This window comes from Rhipicephalus sanguineus, chromosome 7 (genome assembly GCF_013339695.2).
Source record: "Rhipicephalus sanguineus isolate Rsan-2018 chromosome 7, BIME_Rsan_1.4, whole genome shotgun sequence".
Classification (NCBI taxonomy): domain Eukaryota; kingdom Metazoa; phylum Arthropoda; class Arachnida; order Ixodida; family Ixodidae; genus Rhipicephalus; species Rhipicephalus sanguineus.
The window spans coordinates 141,984,082-142,009,180 of record NC_051182.1 but is presented as its reverse complement, the minus strand read 5'-3'; the positions used below and the strand labels follow the sequence as shown (position 1 = coordinate 142,009,180).

Here is a 25,099-nt window from a genome sequence, read left to right as displayed (position 1 = left end):
CACGAAGAGCGGCCCAAGTAAGGCGACAGACGGTCTTCCATGCGCCCTTCGTGCGCAGAGTAATGTGCCCAATAAATTAAAAAAAAACAAGGTGTGGCAGTAAAGCCGATGTGATACCTGTGGATTGAGAAGCACGCTTGACGTGTCACGTGACATTCTGAAAAGACAAAATTATTCACGTCTGGAACTTAGGGACAATGTTTCTTTCCTTCTTCTTCATTTTTTTTTTTTTTTGCTGATGCGTTGCCATACGCATTTTTGTAGTGATAGTATAGCGTGTGCGTGACACGTGCACTCCAGCATGACCTGCTATAAACAGTGTGATAGTATACCCGTTCAACCTTGAAGGATAGTTCTAACAAGTTGCGCGTACGCATCCGTGAGATTGTTGCTAGATTTGCAGGTCCCTTCCCGGTCAATAAAAAAAACTAAACAAGCTTTAGTCCTAGGCAGTGGCGCCGTCACGGGGTGGCCCACCGGTCACGTGCCCCTCCCGAAATTTCTTTCTGCCTCACCCAAAATTAAGCAAGAAACAGTCTGCCGAATGGTGGCAGCTACAAAGCTGATCCTACCCGAGTTCAGCTCTTATGTACATAATGCACCCAGATTTTATACACGACAGACAAGCGCAGACATTGCGTATATAGAGCCACCCTAGAGCATATCCTACGGGGGTTTCCAGGCATACTAAACAATAACCGTGATGCAGCCTCAAACAGCGACAGCCTCCGCTCGCGCTGGGAGATTGCGTTGCTCAGCGCGGACCTGGAGCAACAACTCTGGGGCCCATCCCACCAATTCGCAGGGCATTCAATAAAGTTCTTTCATCTGATCTGGTGGGACACAGTGCACAACATGACACTCGACCACACTTGCCTGCGCGGTCTCCACTTCGGTTTAAGAGCGTGACCCCACTGAAATAAATTTCTGCCTATACCACTGGTCCTAGACAACTCTGCAGAGATGCGGATGTTTCCGAAGACTAGTCCATTAAGGGCGTCACTCATAACAGACTCGACAGAGAGTCGTCCCTTCAGCAACTCGCTGTTCCAATTAGTTCCGCAATGCGGGCCTGTTAGCTTGACATCTTGGAATAACGTTGTAGTGCTTATCGAAGGTGACACGAGTAATACACACGAACACACACATGGCGCTGCTCCCGCTGCAAGAATGGAAGCTTCAAGGTGCGCATGCGCAGTGTCCCGTCAAGCGCTTACAGCAGTCGTCCCGGAAATGTTCACGAGTACACACCGTAACTTTTATAAATTTTACGAATTTTTAGCATTGCAAAATAATGCTTAGTCATGGTCAGTTAATACACGCACGGTGTAGTAACTTGCAAGACATGCTTTACGATCGTGTTTTTATTTTGTCTCGTGGTCCGTGGAGTCGTGCTTGTTACGTGTGGCGCGTGTTATACTTGTGTAGAGTGCTCGTGAGATTTTTGTGTGCATACTTGATGTGTTTGTACTCTTTCAGCGCATCGGCCGATGGCGAACACGTTGCGTATCCGTCCTGCGGAGCCTTTGCCCGGGTTCTGTGTTAATTTACATGCACGCAGCTGCTAGCTTGGAGAGTCTGAAAAGAAAAAAAAATGCAAAAAGAGACAAAGTTGGTGTGACGAACGTATGCTCTGAAAGCATATAACGGTCCCGTCTCCCGCATTCCAAAACCGCCTAGTATGGAAATATCTTTTATGCTACCAATCAAGAGCAACTTAGCGCTTTCATGAAATTAATAACCTCAGATTACATCTACATCTTTGGAGACATCGCCACTATTTAACGAGGTTCATGGCAACACTGTCGAATATTTTTATCTTCACGACGTCCGCACAACATAAATCTGCAACACGTTATCTGCACAGCATGCATAGTCCTTAGGAGTATGTGGTCTGCTCTATCTTCGCCAAGTTTCACAGTGGCCACCGTTGTAATGTATCTCACAGGCTCCAGCGCTTTGATAGAAGACCTGATGTAAGCTTGAGATATAGCAAGAACCGTATGTAAAATGTCACGCACCTGTACAATGAGCCTGTACTGTACGGGACATCAAGCACAGACGTGGTGAAGCGATCTCCTATAATCAAGAGCTTTACTTTACTAACGTAACCACGTATGCACTTTAGCCTCCGAAAATGAGAGTCAGACATACGGACAAAAACGTGCGTCCCCAAATATCTGTCGCACCTGAAAGGTGCCTCCCAAAATAAATCCAAATAGGTTAAGTGTTCAGGGGAAGATGGAATCTTGAGGAGATGAAAAATTCTTTCGAACACGGGGTGGCGCTCGAGGCAGGCACACCCCGTATTCGAAGGATTTACTGTTTCATTTTTCATCTCCCAAAACAAATGCCACGCCAAAAAGTTATGTCCCAAAAATAACCGTCAAACCGAAATCATGTGTTCCAAATAAGTGCAACAACAAAACGAGCTGTCGTTCCGAGTACGAATACAACCGATGAACGAAGCTCCTAAGAAATGGGACGCAAACGACTATGCGCCTGATCTCGCTGCTGGCTTTCATGAAGGCGGTAGGGTGGGAAGCGGGTGGGGAGAGCGTCTGCTGCGCTTGGTGGCGGGCGCTGCGCAGAGAGAGGGAGACAGGTGGGAGAGGGATGCGAGCGGTGATGCGGCGGGGACCTTCGACGGCGGCGACGGAATGCCACACGCTTTCGGCGCGCGCAGCGTTTCATTGTCTTTGAGTGCCGGCGCCGGGTGGGCAGAGCGTCCGCTACTACCTTCTACAAAGCGCCCGTATTGCGCTAGAATGGTGGTTTTCATTTCACAATCCACGATAAAGGTGGGGAAAGTGAAGACGACCATTATAACCAGTTGTGCACAGAGCTTATTTCTTCTAACCTCGAATTTCTGGTGCGCAAGAACCAGACCGCTCAAGGCCTAAACATTTCATCTTAAATCACCGGCCACTGCAACCTAAAGCGATGCTTAAAGGGACCGACAACTGACTTTTCTCGACCCTGTTTTTTACGGCGAGACAGGAAGCTTACCCTTCGTAGCGTCTGTAGCTGCAGTGGTTTATCCTAAAAGCACGTAGTTAATTTATAAGCAGTATTTTTCGATCTGGAAGGCTGCAAACACGCATGAAGGCTTGCTCCAGCAACGCTGAGAATTGATAGCAATGCCGCTAGCCCTTGTGAAAGCTGTCGTTGTTCTGCTTTCGCAGGAGTTACTGTAGCTATGCTTAACCACCTTTATTTCGAGCTTTCCAGCCATTTTTGAAAATAGTAAGCTGTTACAATGAGATGATGTGGCTTTATACACCTTCTCGGTATTTGTACAGCGTTGTGCGCGCCTGCGACCAAGGTTGCCTGCGCCTGTGTCATGGATGGCTTTTCGCGGCATAAGATCATTACGCCAAGCGAAGGCAGCACCACTTTGTTGCATACAACTAACGCAGACCTATATGTACATTTTTATGGAGTAATATATTTTAATATAAAGAAATGAACAATATTTCAGTACTAACAGAAAAGTCACCGAACGCATACATCAATCAATGGTCACGTGACCGGCTTCATCGGACTGTGTATGATTTTGCCGCCAGAGGCGCCAAAGGTCATTTTTCGCGACTTTCAATGAAGAAATAAAAATATAAATCCGCCTCTCATGAGATAAACAGGGTTGGTTTGAGTCAATGCAACGGACAATCTTTCCATCAGTGCAGTCATCTCATTTCATGTTCTGGGCAGTTGTCGGTCCCTTTAAGAGAAGGGAGCTTCAACGACGACGACGGGGTGTGGGCCTAAAGAGCTTCGCTCCTAAAAAAACGAGCAGGAAGAGCGTACAGTTTAACCGTAGAGCTTTCCGTATCCACCGTGTCCGTAGCCGCCGTAGCCGAGGGCAAGACCGTGTCCGTAGCCACCGTAGCCGAGAGCGACGCCGTGTCCGTATCCTCCGTAACCGAGAGCGACGCCGTGTCCATATCCTCCATAGCCGAGACCATGGCCGACGGCAACACCGTATCCACCGTGTCCGTAGCCGCCATGTCCGTAGCCGCCGTAGGCGACGCCGGCCTTGACGCCACCGCCGAAGCGCACCTGCGAATAGTACGTTGTGCACGTCAGTGCCTTTGTGCAAAATGAATTCACACAACGTATTCTAAATAACCTATCTAGTGTCTTCGTTACGTGTTGACAGCTGGGTTAGTCGGTTCCGGTGAATCCTGTGAAACATTCTACTCTCGAACAAAACATGGACATGGACAGAATAGACATGGACAGAATAGGACAAGATAGGAAAAGACATGGACAGAATAGGACAAAGACGCACTGGCGTTGCTTGTCTTCCTATGCTGCCCATGTCTTCGTTCGCCAGCAGAATGTTTCACGGTTGTCTGTGTTACGTCTTATAGAAACAATAAGAAGCGGTTGATATATTTTAAACATTGCATTAAACGCAGTATCACGTGTTTATATAGTCTAATAAATTCTGCTCAAAAGCATCGCCTTTGAGGTGCGCATGCAGACAGATTCTCGCAGTAGGTGGTGCGATTTAAATAACAGGGGCCAAATTCGAAAGCTTCTCTTTCGTAACTGTGCTTCCCCATTCGTCAACCGGTTTCACTAATGATATGTCGCTCATCGTGATTGGCTCAAATATTCTTTTACGGAAAGTTTTAGCATACACGTTTTTGTGAATACGGGCCCAGAGAGAGAGGTTTATTTGCAGAAAGGCAGAGAGGTCGGCCTGAGCGGTAGCATGCTCTAGCCTGCTACTCAACACCGGGGGAGGGGAAAGGGGAGAGATAGTTATACTGATGCTAATATCTCCGCCTTTACAAATTATGTTGTCTAGCGTTCTGGTATTTATTTAAGTAGTAATGCAGTATTGCAAATCTAATTCGATATGCGAGAAAACCGTTGCACTCCTTTGGGAGCTACTTCCTTTGCAGTCCGCAGGAATGCAAAAAAAAAAAAGAAACGCAGTGCGGATCTTGAATTTATTCTTAAGTTATTAATAACTGTTGGAGTTTAACATCCGAAAACTACGATTTGATTACGAGGGACGCCGTACGGGAGGGCTCCGTAAATTTTGACCATCTAGGGTTCTTTAACGTGCGCTAAATCTAAGTACACGGGACTAAAGCATCTTCGCCTCCATCGAAACTTCGGCCGCCGCGGCCGGGATTCGATCCCGCGACCTTCGGGGTCAGAAGTCGAGGACCATAACCACCAGACCACCGTGACGGGTAATATTCTTAGGTTGTAGCCGAGTATAAAGAGGCTGGGTGGAGAGAAGAAATTAAGAAATTTGGAGGCATAAAAAGCAGTCAGCTGGCGCAGGACAGGGTGCGTTGGAGATCATTGGGAGAGGCCTTCGTCCTGCTCTAGGCCTAAGACAGGCTAATGATGATAATGATGATGATTATGATGCAGACCAACTAGCTCTCTGTAAACTGTTTCTCGGTCTCACAGACTTAATCCTCGCACTATAACGTATGTATGTCAAGGACAAAGGCTAACAAGTGCTCATTGTTTGGTCGTTGGCAGATAAGAACATGATCGTAATAATATCGCGAAAATAATAGGCGCATATAAACATTATATTTGACGTTTATATATAAATGTTCACAGGGCGGGAATTGGCATGGCACGATTAGGTAAGGTTAGGAAAAAAAATACCAATAACAAAAGTATCATTCTGAAGTGTAGGAGCGTGAACCTTTGGGCTAGTTGGTGTGAAGTTTCTTGGATCAAGAGAGAAAAAAATCGTGCCTATCAAACTCAGCTGCAAGTAGAGCGTCTTTCCTGTCATTCCTGTGCCCCTTTCACCGGTGTAGTTTTTCATCGACAAGTATTTCGCTGTTGATCTTAGAAATTCCGAAAGTGTGGGCGAAAGCACAGCACCACACTTGGATTCCTTCTGACCTTCGCCACGACGTGTATAAAAACTCGTTATTAGCCGAGAATAAAACGCTTGTAGTTCGAGCTTATAGTTCAAACCAAGTTGGTTACTTTGTACATGGTACATATTAAATGCCTAGGAAAGCTGAAAAGGCTGGAGCGGAAGGCGAGCACCTGTTTTTCTTTTTTTTTCTGAGCTACGCGTAAAGCTCCATGAGCAGTAAAATTGCTCGAGTGAACAACGTGATCTTTCGTAAGGTTGAGAGACCTTAAAATGTTTCGCAACTAGCTAGATCACCGAAGAACGTTGCTAAGGCCACTTGTTTTCAAAAAAGCCCTCCCATTACTTTGAAGGTGAAAGCCTGTGAGGCTGCGGCTGTGGAGGGTCTGGTGTAGTGAATATTGCTACAGTAAACTTATACATTGTCATTATTGAGCATATTGAGCGAATAAAGAAACATACGTTGAAAGATCCCGGTGTTTCTCCTGCTCATGACTCATATTATCTCACCAACGGCTGCCAATGGCGATCTCAAGATGAAATCCCGTAGTATATGAGAAACCCCTTTCTTCGGAAAATATGAAAATAGCATGACGTTCGTTGCTCATGCAAACGGTCTGCTCTTTGAGCCTTTGAGGAAAAATTGTTGACGCCATTCTGGCATGTCTGCGAAATCATACACCTTTACGCTTACTTTCACGCCATGTAAATTTCTTGCGACGCAAAAACGCCAGATTAGTACATTTGTACATGGACGTGATTCGGCATAATCTCGTCATATAATGCTTCGTTTTAAAAGTTCCAAGCGCTTTAGATATTTGTAAATGAAGGCACAAGGACTGACCTGGAGGTTGTAGGCCTGGGGGAGGTATCCGCGTCCACCGTATCCGTGTCCGACGGATCCGATAGCCGGGCCGTAGACGCTAGCGGCATAGGCCGATGGTGCGGTGAAGCCTCCGGCGGCGGCGTAGGACGCAAGGCCCAGAAGGACGGTGGCGAACTGCGGAAGAAAAGAAGACCGCTCAATCGCTGCTACACGTGTTCCGATAAATCTTCCTTTCGCCTTCATACAAACGGAGAATTCGATTCCAAATGTCAAAATTGTAGTCTAAAGGAACTAGCTACCCAAGATAACATCTTGCGGGGATGTTGGTGTTTTTCGCCCCTCCCAGATCGCTCCTGCCAGCACCCTCGAAATTGGCATGGGATGACCTCAACAGAGCTAGCGAACGGGAGAAACTGTTGGCCACTGTTTCCTAAGCCGAAGGAGTCGTCTCCCTCGAGGAGTGACCCTGAGGCGCAGGAAATGCTGACTTTTAGTCAAATAAAGCTGCTACCACCACCACCGCCTTAGCCAGTCACTGAGATTCTGTGAATTAGAAGGATGCGAATTCACTCGACTAAAGACTCTGTCCAACTCATAGACTGACGTCAGAGGGAGACTTCGAAAATCTTGGAAAGACCTTGTAAACATTTTTGCTAGAAGAACTGTCGGAACTTTGCTCGTTGTTGAAAAGAAACGCTTGAAAAGCCTTCACAACAGGAGGTGAAGCCTCATATCCTTTGTGGGGTGCATGTATTGCTAAATAGTCTTATTGTGTTCGTCCTGCTGCAATAATAAACAAAATCAGGCCTCATCTGTATTCTAGCTTTCAGATTAGCAACAGGAGGAGAGGCGAATGTTAGGTTCAGAATCCCGCGAGTCTCGCACAGCAGATAGGCGAAATGCTAGAAGCGTGTGTTTATAGACTTAGGTGCACGTTAAAGCATCTCACGTGTTCGAAATTTCCGGAGCCCTCCACTACCACTTCCGTAACAATCATATCATGGTTCTGGCACGTAAAACTCTAGAAATTATTACTAATATCGTAGCGGATGATATAAAAGCGTTGACTAGAAGAGCTGACGCCACAAAACATGGAAGATGACGTAGGTACAGGGTTGAAGCCAACGATTTTAACGTTTTTGTTGAACTTGTTTTTATAACCTTCCCTGGCCATCCTAACTCTATCGCATTGGACAATGTTTGAAGTTAATATTACTCGAACTAGTGTCTTAGCTGAGCTTCGAGAGTGCGTGAACTGTAGACATGACTATGAAGTGCATGAAATCCTCCTCTCGTTCAAAGTGTCTGTAAAGTTTAAGCATAGATGTGTACTTCAACGAATAGCTTTTGAGTCAATCCATCAAAATAATGTTAACACTTCATTTTTTTTAGTCTGGTCTACATCTTCAAGCAGAACGTGCCCACTGTCTTTTTCGAAGACTGAAGAACGATGTTCTAACGATCACATCCTCTCCACTGAATTAAGAAGTCAAGCTTTATAGACATTAGATAATACGCTTACCGATTTTCCTTCTTATAAGTTACACGGGTTCCTTCATCTGGGAAAGCTATAAGCTCTCAACTATAGAACAATATTCGCAACTATCTTAGCTGCAGCTTATGCGGAATTCTCCAGCAGTTAATTTAACGCAGAACTTTACGGGGGCAAGGGTCACTCAGACAAGGTTGCATCCGGGTAGCAGGGCAACAGCCACAGATTACATTTGCATCTCATCTTCCGTACACAAAGCTCACGATCACGTTTTTCTAACTGTCGTCCCAGTAGCTCGGCTCAGTCTGCAACACGAAATGACTCTACTGTTAATCTCATCCAAAGCCCACTACCATGCCAAGCAAAGATAACCGAGATAATCCATCCGCATAGCACGGAGCGAAAGAAAAGCCAGCGAGCCTTCTCTTCGAATCTTGGATCAGTCGGTCCAGGAACACTGCACGATACTCACGCGTTTACTCTCCTCACTTCGATACGCGATAACGCTTAAACGCTAATCGAGACCACCCCACTTTCGAGCTCCAGGCCGTCCTTGACGCGTAATGCACAAGAAAAACACAAAGAACAAACAACCTCGTGCATTTTAAGCAACAACCTTGCGAGCGCAAAAGCCGCGCCACGCAGCTACCTAGTCGAGCCGTGAATCAATGGGACTTTGCGGACCGCCACTTGTGCTAGCCTTTTTTTTTTTGTAGCCTTTCTCCACTAGGGAACGTATTAAGCGCGCCATTATGGAAGCATGGAACATTCTAGAGCGCCTTTCACGGCGAAACTGAACCGCACGTGGGTATACGCCAAGGTCCATGGACTCGCTAACGATTCGTGGGCGCTTACTGGCGCAGTATAAACCTCGTTGCAGAAGTACGATACCGGACCGCGAAAGTCTAGGGCTTTCATTGTGCTCTTTCGGTGAAAAAAAAATGTTGCGTAAAGAGCTGCTGTTCGCCGCACAAGCAGTGTCTTCATTTACGTTGGAAATGTCTTACGTTTAGTTACGGCCTCCAGTTATCTTTTCGATTGTGACGAAGGTATAAGCCGAGAGGATTAAAAAGAAAAACGATGGACACTCGGCCTCTTGCTATTTGTGCAGGGTGTTGCCAAAAGATGCAGGCAGGTAAGAAACAAACAAACAAAGGCGCTTCAGGTTTAGCAAAAGCAGTCGTACTCCAGAGGGAGCCAGCCGGTGGCACTTGACAGAGCTGTCATCTCTAAAACAGTGTTTCGTACTGCTATTTAAAAGAAAATGTAAGTTATGTCTGCGGTACGAATGTTCTGGTCTGAACTAAACTGATTGTGGCGCCATCTGAAGTAAACAGGTGCAATTTGATCGGACGAAGAGGTAAGATTTCTTTACGTACGTGGCACTAACCGAGCTACGTTGTTACAAGGCTGCTTCTATTCCGCGTAAAAAGCAAAGCTAAAGGCTGGCATTTTGAGCAGAGCTTCAGAACTGTTACGATTTAGCAGCTGTGGCCGACAGTAATACGCAGTACACAGCGACTGCGTCTAAAAATCATGTTTTGTGTTACGTTCACGTAGGCATACCAGGTATGCAGGTTTATGGTTCTTGAGGAAGGCAAACCCATTCTGCGGACGCCCCTATATAATTCCATATTCGTAAGACACGAATCGCCAGTTTTAAGCTTTCCGGGAGTTATATGTTATGTCCGAAGCTCGTGTTCTTTGGCTGTAATATTACACAAGGACAGGGAAGCACATAAAAAGAAAAATGAAATAAGCGATCAAGTATTGCTAAGTGGACTACGTGACAGTGTTAGAAGGATCATGGAGTTCCTTGTGACGACGAGCGATGTCAGAGACAAAGACCAATGACGACCCTAAGAGCCTTCAGAAAATCCAACAAGCTATAAACTACTTCCACGTGATGGCGTACGATGGTTCAAGATGGCGTACTAAAGGTCGGAACACGAGACGACGTCAGAAGGATCGTGACGTTCTTGGTAACAACGATGACGTCAAACACACGGGCCCATGACGTCATTATAGACCTTTAAAAAATATAAAAAGCTATCAACTACTGCCACAAGAGGGCGCACGACGGCACAAGAGGTCATGGGATAGGCCGGCCCACGTGACAGTGTCGGGACGATAATGACATTGCTCGTGTTGATGATGACGTCACAGACATCGGAGACCTTTGCCATCATTCGATACCTTTAACAATGAAACAATCTATCAGTCACTGCTACAAAAGGGGGTATGATGGTACAAGAGGCCATAGGATAGGTCGGACTAGGCCACACCCCGTGACAGTGTTGTGATGAAAATGACGCTGTTCATGATGATGACGACGTCATAGACATGGGATTTGTGACCTCATATAACGTCAATGGCGACGTTTAAGAAATGGAACAAGCCATTGACTACTGCCACAAGAGGGCGTACGTGGCACCAGAGGCCATGGGATAAGTTGAACCACGTGACAGAGTTGCAACGATGATGACGTTGCTCGTGACGATGACATCACATACATGGGCGGACCTATGACGTCATTTGTGACCTACAGCCCTGGTCACGCGCGACCGGAAACGTCCTCGGAACATCCCTCTCACGGCCTCGAATCATCTCGCGCGATGCCAAATCCGTGGAACGACGCGGGCTCTTCGCGGGACGGTCACGAATCTCGTAGGCAAAGTATTGCACGTACGGCGCGTGCTCGCGACGAGCACGTGTACGCGGTATACAGACCAGAGCGTTCATGGCGGTTGCAGTCGACGACTTGGGTGTGTGCTGCGATAACAAACCGAGAGCAAGGAGTAATTGTTCTCCTGGCAGGCCCTGGTTTTTATACAGGGTGGGGTGTAAGGAGAAGGTGGCCCCCGAGGCCTAGCCGCGAGACCAAGTGGCCTCTCTCGTTTAACGGCCAGCCAGCCAGCCTCATGCCGGTCGGGCCGTCGCCGGTCCTGTCAGTCCGGCCGGTTTCGCTGTTTTAGCGGAGCAAGGCCGCCCCCTGTACACGCGCCCACCCTCGCTGGGCGCGGTTTCTCTCCGCGTGGCGATCACCCTTCGAGCGAAGGACCTCTATCGCTCTCCTGGCCTACAGCCGACGCGCGCGCGTGTGCGTTGTGGTGTCCGGTCGGTGGGACGTCCGCGCGTGTTATGTATACGCGTACGGAGCGGCAGTATGCGGGATTCTTGGAACGCTGAAGTCTAGTAATCTAGATGACTCATAACCTAAGTAGAATAGCACGTGCTTATACACGGACGGAGTAGGCAAGACGACACAAGACGACACAAGATGACACAAGCGCTGAGGGCCTCGCCACGGTGGTCTAGTGGTTACGGCACTCGACTGCTGAGCCGAAGGTCGCGGGATCGAATTCCGGCCGTGGCAGCTGCATTTTTGATGGAGGCGAAAATGTCCGAGGCCCGTGTACCTAGATTTAGGTGCAAGTTAAAGAACCACAGATGGTCGAAATTTCCGGAGCCCTCCACTACGGCGTCTCTCATAATCATATCGTGGTTTTGGGACGTTAAACCTCAGACATTATTACAAACGCTATGGGAGGGGGGAAGAAGAACAAGAACAGATGGCCTCCGCATTCAAATCTTTTTGGATTTGACGTGATGTACGCTGTGCGCAGTACATCACGTCGTACAAGCCACGCTGCGAAAATGAAAAGTACCTCAGGGGGCGTTAAAAGTGTTCGGAAACAAAACGGCAGCTAGCGTGACAAGATCTGGGTGTTTCGCACTGAGAGAACTTACCAGACATTGAAGGGGCACCCTGCTGTGGCCACTTAGTAGCTGTATTGATGGGCTTCACCAAGACACCGGGAAAGGTCAATGAACGACTATTGGGCGTGACTCGCAATTAATCGCTTCCCAGACCCGATTTCACGGAATGTAAGCAGCCGGCTGTGCGCCTTAGGACCTAGTGAGCATGAAAAGGAAGTAATAAATGGGAAGCGCGAATCCGGTCCCCCAAGCTGCAAGCGAATTAATCATTCTATAACCCGTGCGAACTTATATACAAGTGTTGTACATTATTCTGCTTATATTCCAGACGCACCTATACAAAGCAAAATCAAATGTGGTAGCAAAGGGATGGATACACAATGCGATGTAGATGTCGTATGAGCAGGAACGATGTGCTTCAGACAGGCTCGCCGACGTTTCGATAGGTGGGCCTGTCTTCGACAAAGGTGCCTTGTCATCTCTGGGGCCAAGGATCACAAGGGGTCGTTGTCGAAGATAGGTCCACCTATCGGAACGTCGGCCAGCCTGTCTGAAGCACATCATTCCTGCTCATACGACATCTAGTATCGCTATACAAGACAGCGGTAGGTCGAACGACGGAACATTCTGCATTTATGAAGGCGAAAGCCTTGGATGCCTCATGCTGCTCAAAACGTGACCGTCGGCGGCGTCGACATGAACGGTGCAGAAATTTACTTGATGGTAGATTACGTCATCGTGTGACGTCATCGCGACGCCGCGGATCGCCACACTTGTATCGTCATCGTGACGTCACCATGACATCATCACAAGAAATCGTCGCTTGGTCATAGGTGGGCCGATGTTCACACCAAACTATGTAATTCCAACATCCATATGATACTATTTAATAGTACCATACCATACCACACTATACTATGTAACTACAACATCCATATCATACTATGTAATTGTGCCATATCATACCATACTTCACTATGTTATTGTAACATCCATACCATACTATGTAATTGCTTACATTAGAGCAACGTTATGGCTGTAAGGCACTAAAAACAGCAAATTATTCAGTCAGTGAGGCAACACCACTGAATCGAAGAGAGCATAAAGTAAGTAAAATTAAAAAAAAAACAAAAGGAAAAATAGATGATGAAAACTTCCTGAACAGGTTGTGTCGCTGAAGCCACTCACAATCATTGGAAGTTTCTCCAAGTAGCTTCTCACTCTCCTGGCCATGTCTGCGGCATCCGCACTATTATTTTCCGCAACCTTTTTAACCACATTTGATACAATTTTTTATGCCACAACCGCATTTTAAGCAAAAGCTTGTTTGTAAATTGTCTTCTGATGTTTATTTGGCTTTTTATGCCACCTTTCGAGTTGGGAGCCTCGCGCGTGCCAAATATGTCTTCCTTACAACCGATATCGCGGCGGCTCTTGCGTTTTCGGTTTCGTTATAAAAAAGAATATGTCACTGAAATGAAGCTTGACCTACCAAACTTCGCATTTAGTTCACTGTAACCGGTAATTCGTTATATCAGTGTTCGCTGTGACGCCGTTCCACTGTACTACCTACTGTTGCACTTTCAAGCATCAACCTCTCCTCCGTGCGCAACCCGCGTCATACATCTAAAAACCGGAACCAAAGCACGTTCCTTATGTAAGCGCGAACATTTTTCACTCTCGCTCCCCCCAACCTCTTGAGAGGCAATTAGTCCGCCGGTTTCCTTTGTCTACGCCAGCTGGAGATCTTACCCTTATATCGATGGCCACGGCCGTACCGCTTTCAGCATCACCTTGCAACAAGAAAACAACAAAAAACAAAAGGCCCTTCCCAATCAGTGCCACCAGAACGAGTTCGAAGCAAAAGCAAACACGAGAATGCTTGCAGCGTTTATGCACGGCGCTTTCATTCGACTGGCTTTTTCCTGCATGCCATCGAACACCTCCGCCTTCGCGTCCGGCTAAACCTGACAAGGCGTGGAGCGCGCAGTGATGCCGGGACGAGATACCACGAGCCAGCTGGCTTGAGGTTGTAAAGGCGAAGGCCTTATATGTTTCATGAGTCAAGAAGCTATCGAGATTCTGCGAGACCGGAGGATACATCGCGAGACCTGCATCGGCGTCGACACGAATGACGCAAAGTGAAAAAAAAAAAGCAACAAAAGTCGGTCAGGAGTCATTGTAATAATTGTCGGGGTTTTACGTCCCAAAACCACGCCATAGCGGAGGGCTCCGGAAATTTTGACCATTTGTTGTTCTTTAACGCGCATATAAATCTAAGTACATGGGTCTCTGGCATTACGCGTCCATCGGAAGGCGGCCGCCGCAGCCGGGATTCGATCCTGCGACCTTCGGGTCAGCAGTTGTGCCCCATAACCACTAGACCACCGAGGCGGGTTCGATCAAGAGTCACGTGATACTCAAGTGAATGTGTGTGGAGTGCGGCGTAGCGAACGTCACAAGACATCAATCTTACATGAAGCCATCAATGACAGCTCCCTGTGGCGCCTTTACGTAAGAAATGGCCGTCATTTGTGATGCCATGCCAAGTAATCATAAAATCATGACGACGTTGTATCACTTCTTCAAAGGCGGGCCGATCACGGATGCTGTGCAAAAAGTGGGGTCGCTTAAGCTTCGCCGTTAAGAGTTGAAGTTAACACGCCTTATGACAGTAGTGTACACACTACGTGTTTGTAAGGGAATACGCGTAGTAATGTGTGTGCCTTTTGTAATGGGTGGCCGGCTTTAAACCAGCAACTCGTTATGCAGTTCACATGCTGCGACGCCCAATGGTAATGTACACTTGTACCATGTTTACTGCGATATTACATCTCGTACTGTGGCATCTGTACACAGGACGCGTACGTCTGTGAAGCATGAAAGTTACTTTCAGTGCAGTTCCAAGTATTGGCGTTGCTCTGTGCTAGAACACCAGCTTGCGACGCCGAAGGCCTGGTTTCGATTTCCACCTCCCGTACATCACTTTTTATTACTTGCATCCATGACGATTTTTCGATCACGGACAATTATGGTTTTAGGGGCGAAGCTCCTTAAGGCGGCACCCGTTCGTCCCTCGTAGTCGTCGTGGTCGTAGTAGTGAGTAACAAGTCTTACGCTTTGACCTCCAAGGTGGTGCCGGTGGGAGATTTCTCCTGTGCGTTGTTGAACAATAAAAAATTCGCAGCGTGCGTGTTAACTAAAAGCCGAATTCTTCTGTCTCTCATTCCCCATTAGCAGCCATTGGCATGTTCCAGTAGGAAACGTTAGTAGAAGTAGAAGTGTAAGTGTTAGCTAAAAGCCGACTTCTTCTGTCTCTCATTGCCATTAGCAGCCATTGTTTACCTCCAAGGTAGTGCCTGGTGAGATTTCTCCTGTGCGTGATTAAACAATAAAAATTTTGTTCAAAACGCCGTTGTTTGATGAAATAAACCAACGAAAGACGCCAGATGTTTTGTAAAAGCAGAACGAAAGAACGCCAGATGTTTTTCTTATAGTGTAGTAGTAGTAGTTGTATGTAGCCACCTCGCCCGATCCTCAACGGGCGAGGTGGACCGGCAACGGCGCGAGGACCCTACCGTACGTGAGTTAAATCACACTAAAAGACATACTTTGCGGGCGATACACTCTAGTGAGCTTTCAACTTTTCGTCTTAATGTACATGATAAAGAAATTATTTCTACGAAAAACGCAAGGCACACCTTGAGCAATATGTTTGGTTTTGGGACGCTAAATGGAACCATGAGGCGATGCGAAGCCGGAGCACTTGCACGATCGCGTTCCGTTGGCTTTCGTTGGGCATGCTACCGACCTCGCGTCGTGGAACGCGCGTCCTGTCTTCCCTCTAGCCTTGCCTTTAATTCGCACAGGGCGAGCGGGGAATGCGGTCGCTCTTGGCGCTCTTTCGCTCGGGAGCGGACTTCTTCCTTGCATTTCACCGATCACAAGTGATAATGAAGGGACCACGTAAGCCAACAGTACAATAAAAGTTTGATGTTTAATATATACACGATGTTTCACACTCTTTATATTATGTACTGGGCGCATTTCACGGAAGAGTTTCACGGTTTACAGATGATTCCCTCCGTAGCTTCGCCCCACTCATCATCATTCACTCCGTGGATATGCTGTGATTTTTTTTCGCTCACAACCAACGAAGCCGACACCGACACCGGAATTTCTGCGACTCGGGCTCTTTAACGCTGTCGCTTTAAAACCACGTGAGGTGCAGAAAGCTTGCAATGCCTCAGATTCCGGAGGCACTACAAAATCACGTTAGGTGCAGCAACCTTTCAGGGGGGTGGATACAATAGACCCAAAAGGAAGAGAAGATGGCTTTCGCCTTCTAATTGTCTTAAGGAAATGCATAAACGACAGTGTGACTTTCGCCTTCAAGTCGTCTTAGGCAAATGAAGAAGGGACCCTGTGAGCATTTTTTCAGTGCTTGAGGCCAGCCACGTGGTCGAAGTGGAAGCGAGGTTAGGAGAGTGCGGTCCATCGACGCGCGCGAGAGTTTGGCCCTTGACCATGATGACCAAGACCGTTGACGGCTGCCCTTCGACGGTCACGTGACACGTGGGTGAGGTAGGCATCCCAAGAATGCATTCCGTAGATCGTGTGTGCTCTCACGGCCGTGGCATATTAGCGTGACGCAACGTCCGGCGTCTGGGTTGCAAGCCATTTTATTTGCTGCTAGTCCCGCAGCGTAGAAAATTCGCACTGCCGTCGATTGGTCATGGTGGGAATGGCACAGTTGTGCTTGAGTATTTCTCGGTTACTTGATATGAAATCCGCGAGAAAGACACACTTCATATCATTTTGCTGCTTTACTTCATGTTATCTCCACCGGCACTGCTCTGCTCACTTGCATGACAGGGTGTTATGTTGTATCTGCTATAGGCTTACCATTCTGCCCGTCATATCCTACATTATGCATATCGAGAAATATGTACACATCTTTGTAACTGTTATCACGCTGATATTGATGTAAATTACATTGCTTGCTTCCGAAGTTTGCACTGCAAGCACAGAGTATTTAGTGGTGACATGTTATGCTATTACCTTGCTTCAGCACTTCCGTTTTTCTGTCTAACAGCTATCTTGAGTTCGTGTCCTGTTCTAACCGGTCAATTTCATAATTGCTCTTTTATATTGAATGTGTGGAGTTCTCTCGCTATGCCGAGTTCTTTTTCTTGCTTTTCCTTTCCATGTCTATCTGTTCTCTTCAATTCTCCCCTATTTTACTTATATTCTACGCGCGCGTGAGCATTCTGCCTTAGTATATAATTACCGTGTACGTTCAATGAAGAGGCAACAGATGAATGGTTTGTTTATTAATGACATAAGTACTGAAAGACCTATACAAAGAAGACTTCAGGCAGCTCCGCACTAGTGGTGAGAAGACTCACCCTCACCTCCATAATCTTTCTCTCTCTCTCTCTCCCTCTCCCTCTCTCTGTATATATATATATATATATATATATATATATATATATATATATATATATATATATATATATATATATATATATATATATATATATATATATATCTTTTCTCTATCTCTGTATTTCTCGCTTCCGCTTTCTCTCTCTTTCTCTCCGTCTTTGTCTTTTCTGCCTTTCATTTCTCTGTTTCTCGTTTCCTGTTTCTTTCTACGGTATGTTTTACTCTCTCCTCTCCTCCTTTCACTCCTCCTCACCCTCACATCTGTCCTCCTGTAACTCATTCCCTTTCCCACCCCCGTGCTATACTGTACCATTCAAGGCTACGCTGGGCTCTGCTTGCCGCTCGCCTTCGGATGGTGTGTACGCGGGTTCGGGTCAGGTGTCCTCACTTGAGAGACAGTTATCGTGCACTCCACACAACATTTTCATTTTCATTTCCTTCTTCCTCTTAAGAATCACCCCGCCCCCCCCCCCCCCGCCTCGCCAAGAAACTCCCCCTTCCCCGCCACCCAAAAATTTCTCTGTTTCTCTATATTTATTTCTCTTTCTTTCTCTCTCTCTTATTCTTTCTTTCTCTCTATCTGTACTCGTCGTCTCGCCCGTCAGAGTTAATGCATCCTACGCCGCAGAAATCGGCGCTCGTGTTTTGGTAGCGAAGCAGATGAAGACGACGACAACGAAGAGAGCGCGCGCCGGTTCATGATGACGTTTTTCCGGTGACACCGCACAAGTTACGGCGAGCTACAACAGCGTCGCGGTTAAAATAGGAAGGCTGGCGCTAGCGTTCCGAGGACTCCACAACATTCAAACGTGCATAGAAACTGGAAAATGTTCCAGAGTTTGTCGCAAGATGCTATTATATTCTTACTGAAAGCGTTGACTGCTTTGTTTTTTTCGCGAAGCTTAAAAAATAAAGACGCTGTGCATAACAATGAAGGTTGCTGCTTACTTCTTTTCCAGGTATTTTCTTGCCCCACATGCACACGTTCTACTTATTTACAACTTCGATGTATAGCTAAAATTTATTCATGGATGCCGTCCTTGGCTCTAAAAGCGTGCTGCCGCTTAAGTGGAAACGATCGCCATCTGCTTTGTCAGCGCTATTCTCTACGCCAGAGGTCGGAAGGTCAATTTGCCGGATGTTTTTGAGAATGTAGACTGGTTCCTTACCGATAATGAATCTGTCTTATTCCGGAATACTTTCATACGGCTCAGTTTTATCAGAAGGGCATCGCCTGTCCCTGTGACTGTTTCTTTTTTTTTTCGAATTCGCCTGGCCTTTTCTTTTCATAACTTACGCAATGAATCCTACTAAAGCAGATCCGCGTGATTTGCCGTAACCTCGCGTATTTTCTACAATGACAGCAAACTGACAGAATGAACGAGGCCACCACAAAAAAAAAGAAAAAAAAGTAGCTTCGCACTAGTGGTGGTAAGCCTGAGGGAAGTGCGCAGCAGCATGGAGTTTCCTACAGTACTTATTGTAGGAAACTCTATGCGCCTCTTTCTTTTAAAGACGATAGTCTTTCTTGGGGAACTTAAATGCAGAAATTTTGGTCTGTCTGTCTGTCTGTCTTTCTGTTTGTCTGTCTGTCACCCAATTCAGCGACCCGGCCAAAGTTGAACCACTTGCTTACCGCCCACCCATCTTGAACTGGTACGGCTGTTCATACTTGTGAACGTTGTCGATCAAAAAGTAAATATTACGCATATCTGAGGCGCGACATCACTAGGTAAGTATTAGGTGGTGTGTTCCTTAATAGAAAATACACAGATGCGTAATTCTAAAGACCCTAGTTTCTTAAGCTGCGCTGAAAATGCGGCTGCGCTGAAAATGCCTATGCGCGCCGACGACCGCCCTGTGCCACGGAGGAAGGAAAACCTCTGCACAAGCTCATGTTTCCCGATGTATTGCCAGATGGCGTCCATGTCTCACGCAGCGCCTCCTCTATCGTCTTTACACGGCATTTGCAGCGGAGCACGCAGATACGCGGCCAATTTCTTTCTCTCTCTCATTTTCCTTGCTATTTTTCTCTTTTACTTTGTTTGTTCTATCTCTTTTTTGTCTCTGTTCATTTATATGTCTTTCTTGCTCTCTCTCTTTTCAATCTCTTTCTTGTTCCTGTTTCTTTCAAAAGCTTTCTCTCTCTCTTTCTTGCTGTCTTTCTACCATTTTTCTGTCTTTCTTCTCTTTATTTCTCTCTACCTCTCTCTTTCTGTCCATTTCTTTCTCGCTCTGTACCCGTTCTTTTGCCCATCACACATTTGCATTCCACGCCGGACAAATCGACGCACGTGTTCTGAGAGCGAAGCAGAAGATGAAGACGAGGAAGAGGAGTACGAAGACAGCGCATGCCGGTTCATGATGATGATAGTTTTCTATTGGCTCTGCACGCACTAGCGGTCACCTTAAACAGCTCGGTTGTTAAAAATCAGACCAGAGAAAAAACATTGCCGTCTTTTCCTTCGCTTGCAAGCTAAATGACTCAAGAAAGAGTGTTCCACGCTCGTCGCCATGGCTGCGATCGGCGCTGACTAACACTCCTAGGTTTAAATGCACATATATACTCTATAAAGTGGACGGGGGGATGACCGCCGCCGTAGCTCAGTGGTAGAGCATCGGACGCGTTATTCGAAGGTCGCAAGTTATCTTTCGTCTACTTTACTTTCGTCACATTTATAATCCAATTATTACAAATAACATCTCCTATACTTTCCTTGGCGATATTGTCTGTTAGTTCTCAAAATAATGTGGGAAAAGTAATGTTGTTTCGTCCATAAAGGAGGAAACAGAAAAAGGAGAAGGCAGGGAGGTTAGCCAGAAACATTTCCGGTTGGCTACCCTACACTGGGGGATCGGGGAAGGGGGATAGAAAGACGAGAAATAGAGAGTAGGGAAGAGGAAGAGAGAGAGAGAAGGGATGCAGTGGATTCACTGCAGCGTGCGGGATTGCACCACAAGTCAGAGGCGTTCGCACAAGCCCGTCGTTCTCGAAAAACACAAGCGTGCTTTCACTGCCTTGTGGGCCGTCGAGAGATGTGGACGGCGCTGTAGTAGCACCTGCACGGAAATTGGCCGGTCCCTAAAGAGCTCCCGGAAAGTGCAATAATCTCTGAGCTCAGAAATTATCTATAAAAACAATCACAAGGTCCCTTGTGCATTCACCTAAGACGACTCGAAGGCGAAAGCCATCTTCTTTTTCTTCTCAGTCGATGCATTATGGAGCCTACATGAACGGCCAGGTCATGTAGGCTCCCTATGCGTACTTATCCTGCCTCGCCACCCTCCGAAAGCTTTGTGCACCTAGAGTGGCTTCGCACTGCCTCCAGGATCGGAGGAACCCCACCTGGTTTTGCACTGCCTCCGTGATCGGCCCACCTTTGACCAAGCTACGATGTCACGTGATGACGTCATCATGTGACGTTACTCCACGATGACGTTGTTATGAAGTCACAAATTTTGGTAATCTGTGACCTCATGATGACATCGTGTGGTGAAGTCATTACGTGATGATGATTTTTGTGCATCCCTCGCGTTGACGCGGCCGACAGGGAACGCCGACCCGGGACTCCGGTCAGTTTTTGCGTCTCATGAGGCACCTAAGGCTTTCGTCTTAATAAATACAAGTTGATCTGCGTCCAAACCTTAAGCATGGAAAGGAGAAGAGCTCCCAGATTTTAGCGTATGCGTGCTGTAACTATGGTGTAGTTGATGAGTTTCGCATGAATGATGAACTTTTGTTAAAGTAACTTCAAAGTAATTTCATTACTTTCCAAAAGTATATGTATTGTAACGTTATTACTTTCAGCCTGCTGTAATTTGTAATGTAATTTAGTTACGTATTAAAGATTTTTAGAAATGTATTTAGTAAGTAAATAATTTTTAGGAGTAATTTTTCTGTCTCTGGATGCAAAAACCTGCTCTTTCTATAAAATTCGCTTAGGTGTCGTTGAATGCGACCGACGAAAAACAAGACCAAGGCGAGCAAAACGTGTAGGACAGAGCGTCGGCGTCGTGTGCTCGCTGGCGTACGTGACGAGACGACTATTTCCTGCTTCGGGCATTTTATAGTCTTTTCTTCAATCGCTCTTGTTTAACTTCGCTCCTTTTTGTTTTAGCGTCTTCGAATATGGCTTCCGGCATTCCTTTCGTTTACGACGTCTAGATTATGCTGGGTCGGATCGGGGTCATTGGATTTCGCTTTGAAACGATAGGCATCGCCCCCCCACGAGCAGGAAATCAGAAAAAGGCGGGAGCCAGCGCGCACGAAGCGATTCTCGAAGGAGAAAGCAGTAGCAGGCAAGAAAGTGAAATATGGAGCGAGAGGTGCTGCCTCGTAGCGGCAGTCCCTGTTAACGCGAGACCGGAGCGAGCAGCGGTGAAACAGGGACCCGCTAGATGTCGCCAGCAAACCTAAGTTAGGGTCTGTTCTCCAGGATTGATGGAAATTGCGCTTTCAAACAAAATGGGCTAAACATAATGAATGTGGTGTTCATACAGGTCTTCCGATAGAACAGGATAAAACAGTTCTTTGGTACAAAAATTAATCGATCCCAAAAATCGCTCATTCATAAGCGCACACTGTTTGGTTGGGTGAACGTGCGGGGGTGCGCGTGTATGAACGCTCTAATTTGTGCTCGATTAATTTTATACCAAGATGAACTACCTGCTAGCTCAAGAAATGGCAAGTTCATTTATGACATAGGAGTGCTTTTTTTCTGGGCAAGTTGGTGCGACATTTGCGAAGTTAACCAGCACGGAAGAGGAGACGAAAGAGACATACACAAACAGGACAAACAGTGAAGGTAATACGTCTCGTCTTTCGTGCTGGTTAACTTCACAAATATCTTTTATGACAGTTAACTTTAAAGTTTACCTTTATGTCGTATGTAGCGCAAAACAGAGAGAGAAAAACAAGAAGGATAAAAGACAGGCAAGGGAGGTTATACAGGGCTCAGCCCAATCGGCTACCCTACCAGGGGGAAGGGGAAAAAAGCGATAGTTTGCTTGAAGTAAGACAACTGAATTATCTCCGTGCATGCGGAGGTAATGACATTGGAAGAAGGCTGCTACTAATAATAATATTTGGGGTTTAACCTCCCAGAACCACCATATCACTATGAGGGACGCCGCAGTGAAGGGCTCCGACAATTTCGACAACTTGGAGTTCTTCAACCTAAATCTAAGTACACGGGCCTCGAGCATTTTCGCCTCCATCAAAAATGAGGCCACCGCGGGCGGGATTGGATCCCACGACCTTCGGGCCAGCAGTCGAAGTCGAGCACCATAACCACAAGACCACCATGGCGGGTACCTGGAAGAAGACAGCGAAGGGCTTTGTACACCGTCATACTTTATAATCCAGCATTCCTATTGTAGAAATATCTTGGATATATACCAAGTATGGCCCCTAAAATACTTACACCTAATATGAAATAGTGCCTATGCCTATCTCTATGATTTGACCATATAAATTTTAGTAGACCCTGGGATTTCTAGTTGGCTGTAGGTACGTCAAATTAAAAAAAAAAAAACTAATTCCGTTGACGTGCACATAGTTTGTAGGCTCCCTCTCAATTTTTATGAGTTCTTGAGTCTGCTGTTTACAGCATTGAGGCTCTGACTTTCGTATCCCGCTGAACAGCGCCGCTATCTTGTACACCTCTTCCAACGATAAATAGTGTCCTATTATAGCAAGTTGAGCTTCTCTCCTGCACTGACATCCCACACCTAATCATTTTACTAATTATAATGTTAAAATTTGGTGATTGATCTCAGATAATCAAGCCGCTGTTAAGCAATGCCGTAAAAAGACTTGGCATTCGGAGGTCTTTTTAGTGCATGTACAGAAATGCACGATGAAAGTGTCACTGCTTGTTATATTGTTTTTTTTCCTCAAACTACACATTGTACACTCCTGGCTCTGTTTGCAGGCGTAGAATTTTGGTATAGACTACCGATAGGTTCACAGGAAGCTGGGAAATTTTAGCTCGTTTGGAAGATACAGTCATACCGTAGCCAGGGGAAAATTTTCATTTTGCATGTGTATTACACGTAGAAGCGCATGCAAGAACATGCAAAAAGTGTGGTTATAGGGTTTATAAGCGTCTCTTATGAGCTCCCGCCGTTGGGGAACTCGACGATGTCATCCGACGGCAGGGCCGCCGACAGTCCTTATGGCGCCAGTCCCGAGCGCGCGCTCACTGGTGCAAGCATTGTGTGCGTCCACCTTTGAGGTGGAAATGCCGCAGACTTCTGAAGATCGGGAATTATGCAGGGCAAATGGTGCATGTTGCAATCTCTCTGTTTCTATGTCTTCTTGCATCTATTTTTTTTTAAATACAACCTACTTCGAACTCTAAATTTTACGCTCTAAATATTTCTAGGAAGTGCAACAATAAGTATTTTGTGCTCTATCATCAGTTTGCACATGTGGACGAGATAAGGTTGCTGTCGGAGATCTGAGTCTGGCATGATTGGTGGTTGTTTACACACTGAAACAAGTTATTTAAAGAAATGATGAAAAGACATAACTCTTTTAACCTATGCATGCTAGGACTCATGGTATATGTCTCATAAACTTTTAAAATTCTTTGCGTCGAAATCCCTCAGACAGGCAGGTTTTAAGTTGTTACAAAGAAATGATTTTATTGGCTCCGTTAAATCAAGGTAACGCCACCATGTCAGCAGAATGACTTTCCGGGAATTTTCCACAACAAATGTATAATGTCTAGGTATGCAAACAAAGCAAGAACTAGCCAACTTGCACGCAGGTACCTAGGCGGCACATCATGTTGGTTCAATATTGTTTATTCGTTGGCAAGCGATGGCGATATTTAGGCAACCTTGCCGATATTGGCGATACGTACGACGGACAACGCTGGCGGGACCCATCTTTGCCAACATTTGGTCATCATTGGCTTCTAACATTAGCCTAACACATTTTGAGGAGTAGCAGGATATCAAAAGGCAATGTAGGACCAACGTTTGTGCCAATGTTTTCCCACGTTGGGCCAAGATTGGTCCAATTCCGGCGCGCTGCTTGGGTAGCACATGCGATTCGTGAATACTACAGAACTGAGCTCGGTACGGCGGAATTCATGTTGCAACAGAGCTCTTACGGTATGCTCAACCATGCCAAAGCAATACTGCAAAGGTTAGATACACTAATAGAACAATTCGAACTAAAGACAGAAAAAAGCAAAAAAGAAAGACACGAAACAGATGTTGCCAACCAGCAGCAACCGCCCCTCGGTCTCGGCATTTGTCAGCCTTGACCTAGTTTACAGGCGAACTGAAAACGGATTAACACTCGCGTGGTTGTTGCAGGCGTGGTCAGTCCCGCTAACCCGTGCTCCGGAATGAGTTACAGAAGGCGTTCGCCGGAAACGCCGGCGGTCCCGATCCTTTAATCGATCTTCTTGCGTGCCTCACCGTTAAAGTGTCAAAGCGAGTCGAGAGCCTGTGAATTCGGGCAAAATGATCGATCATGTCTCTCGCTTTCTCACTTCTCGATCTGGCTCAAAACTCAGCGAGATGATAGTTTTACGAGATTGAAACAAGATACAATAGCGATAGGGGCCAACATAGGCGTGCGCAGGGTTCTCTATTGGGGGGAGGGGGACGTAGTTTTTCTGTGCCCCTCCCCCCTCAAATGGCCGAGTCCGAAAGAAAAAAAGCTTCGCAATAGATGCCAAAATGATTATGAAGCGGTGACGTGCTGCTCACAACGGCCTGCCTTTGGTCT

General features: G+C 46.4%; 1 protein-coding gene across 1 annotated transcript; it reads right to left on the bottom strand.

Annotated features, from left to right (window-relative positions):
- Positions 1-1,348: 1,348 nt before the first annotated feature.
- On the bottom strand, positions 1,349-11,069 carry LOC119400099 (glycine-rich protein). Its single transcript, XM_037667034.2, has 4 exons — positions 10,915-11,069; positions 6,711-6,866; positions 3,808-4,059; positions 1,349-1,578 (listed from the first exon to the last, which is right to left on the bottom strand). The coding sequence occupies exons 1-3, from the start codon at positions 10,924-10,926 to the stop codon at positions 3,811-3,813; spliced, it is 417 nt and encodes a 138-aa protein (XP_037522962.1). The 5' UTR covers positions 10,927-11,069; the 3' UTR covers positions 1,349-1,578; positions 3,808-3,810.
- Between the last annotated feature and the right edge of the window lie 14,030 nt (positions 11,070-25,099).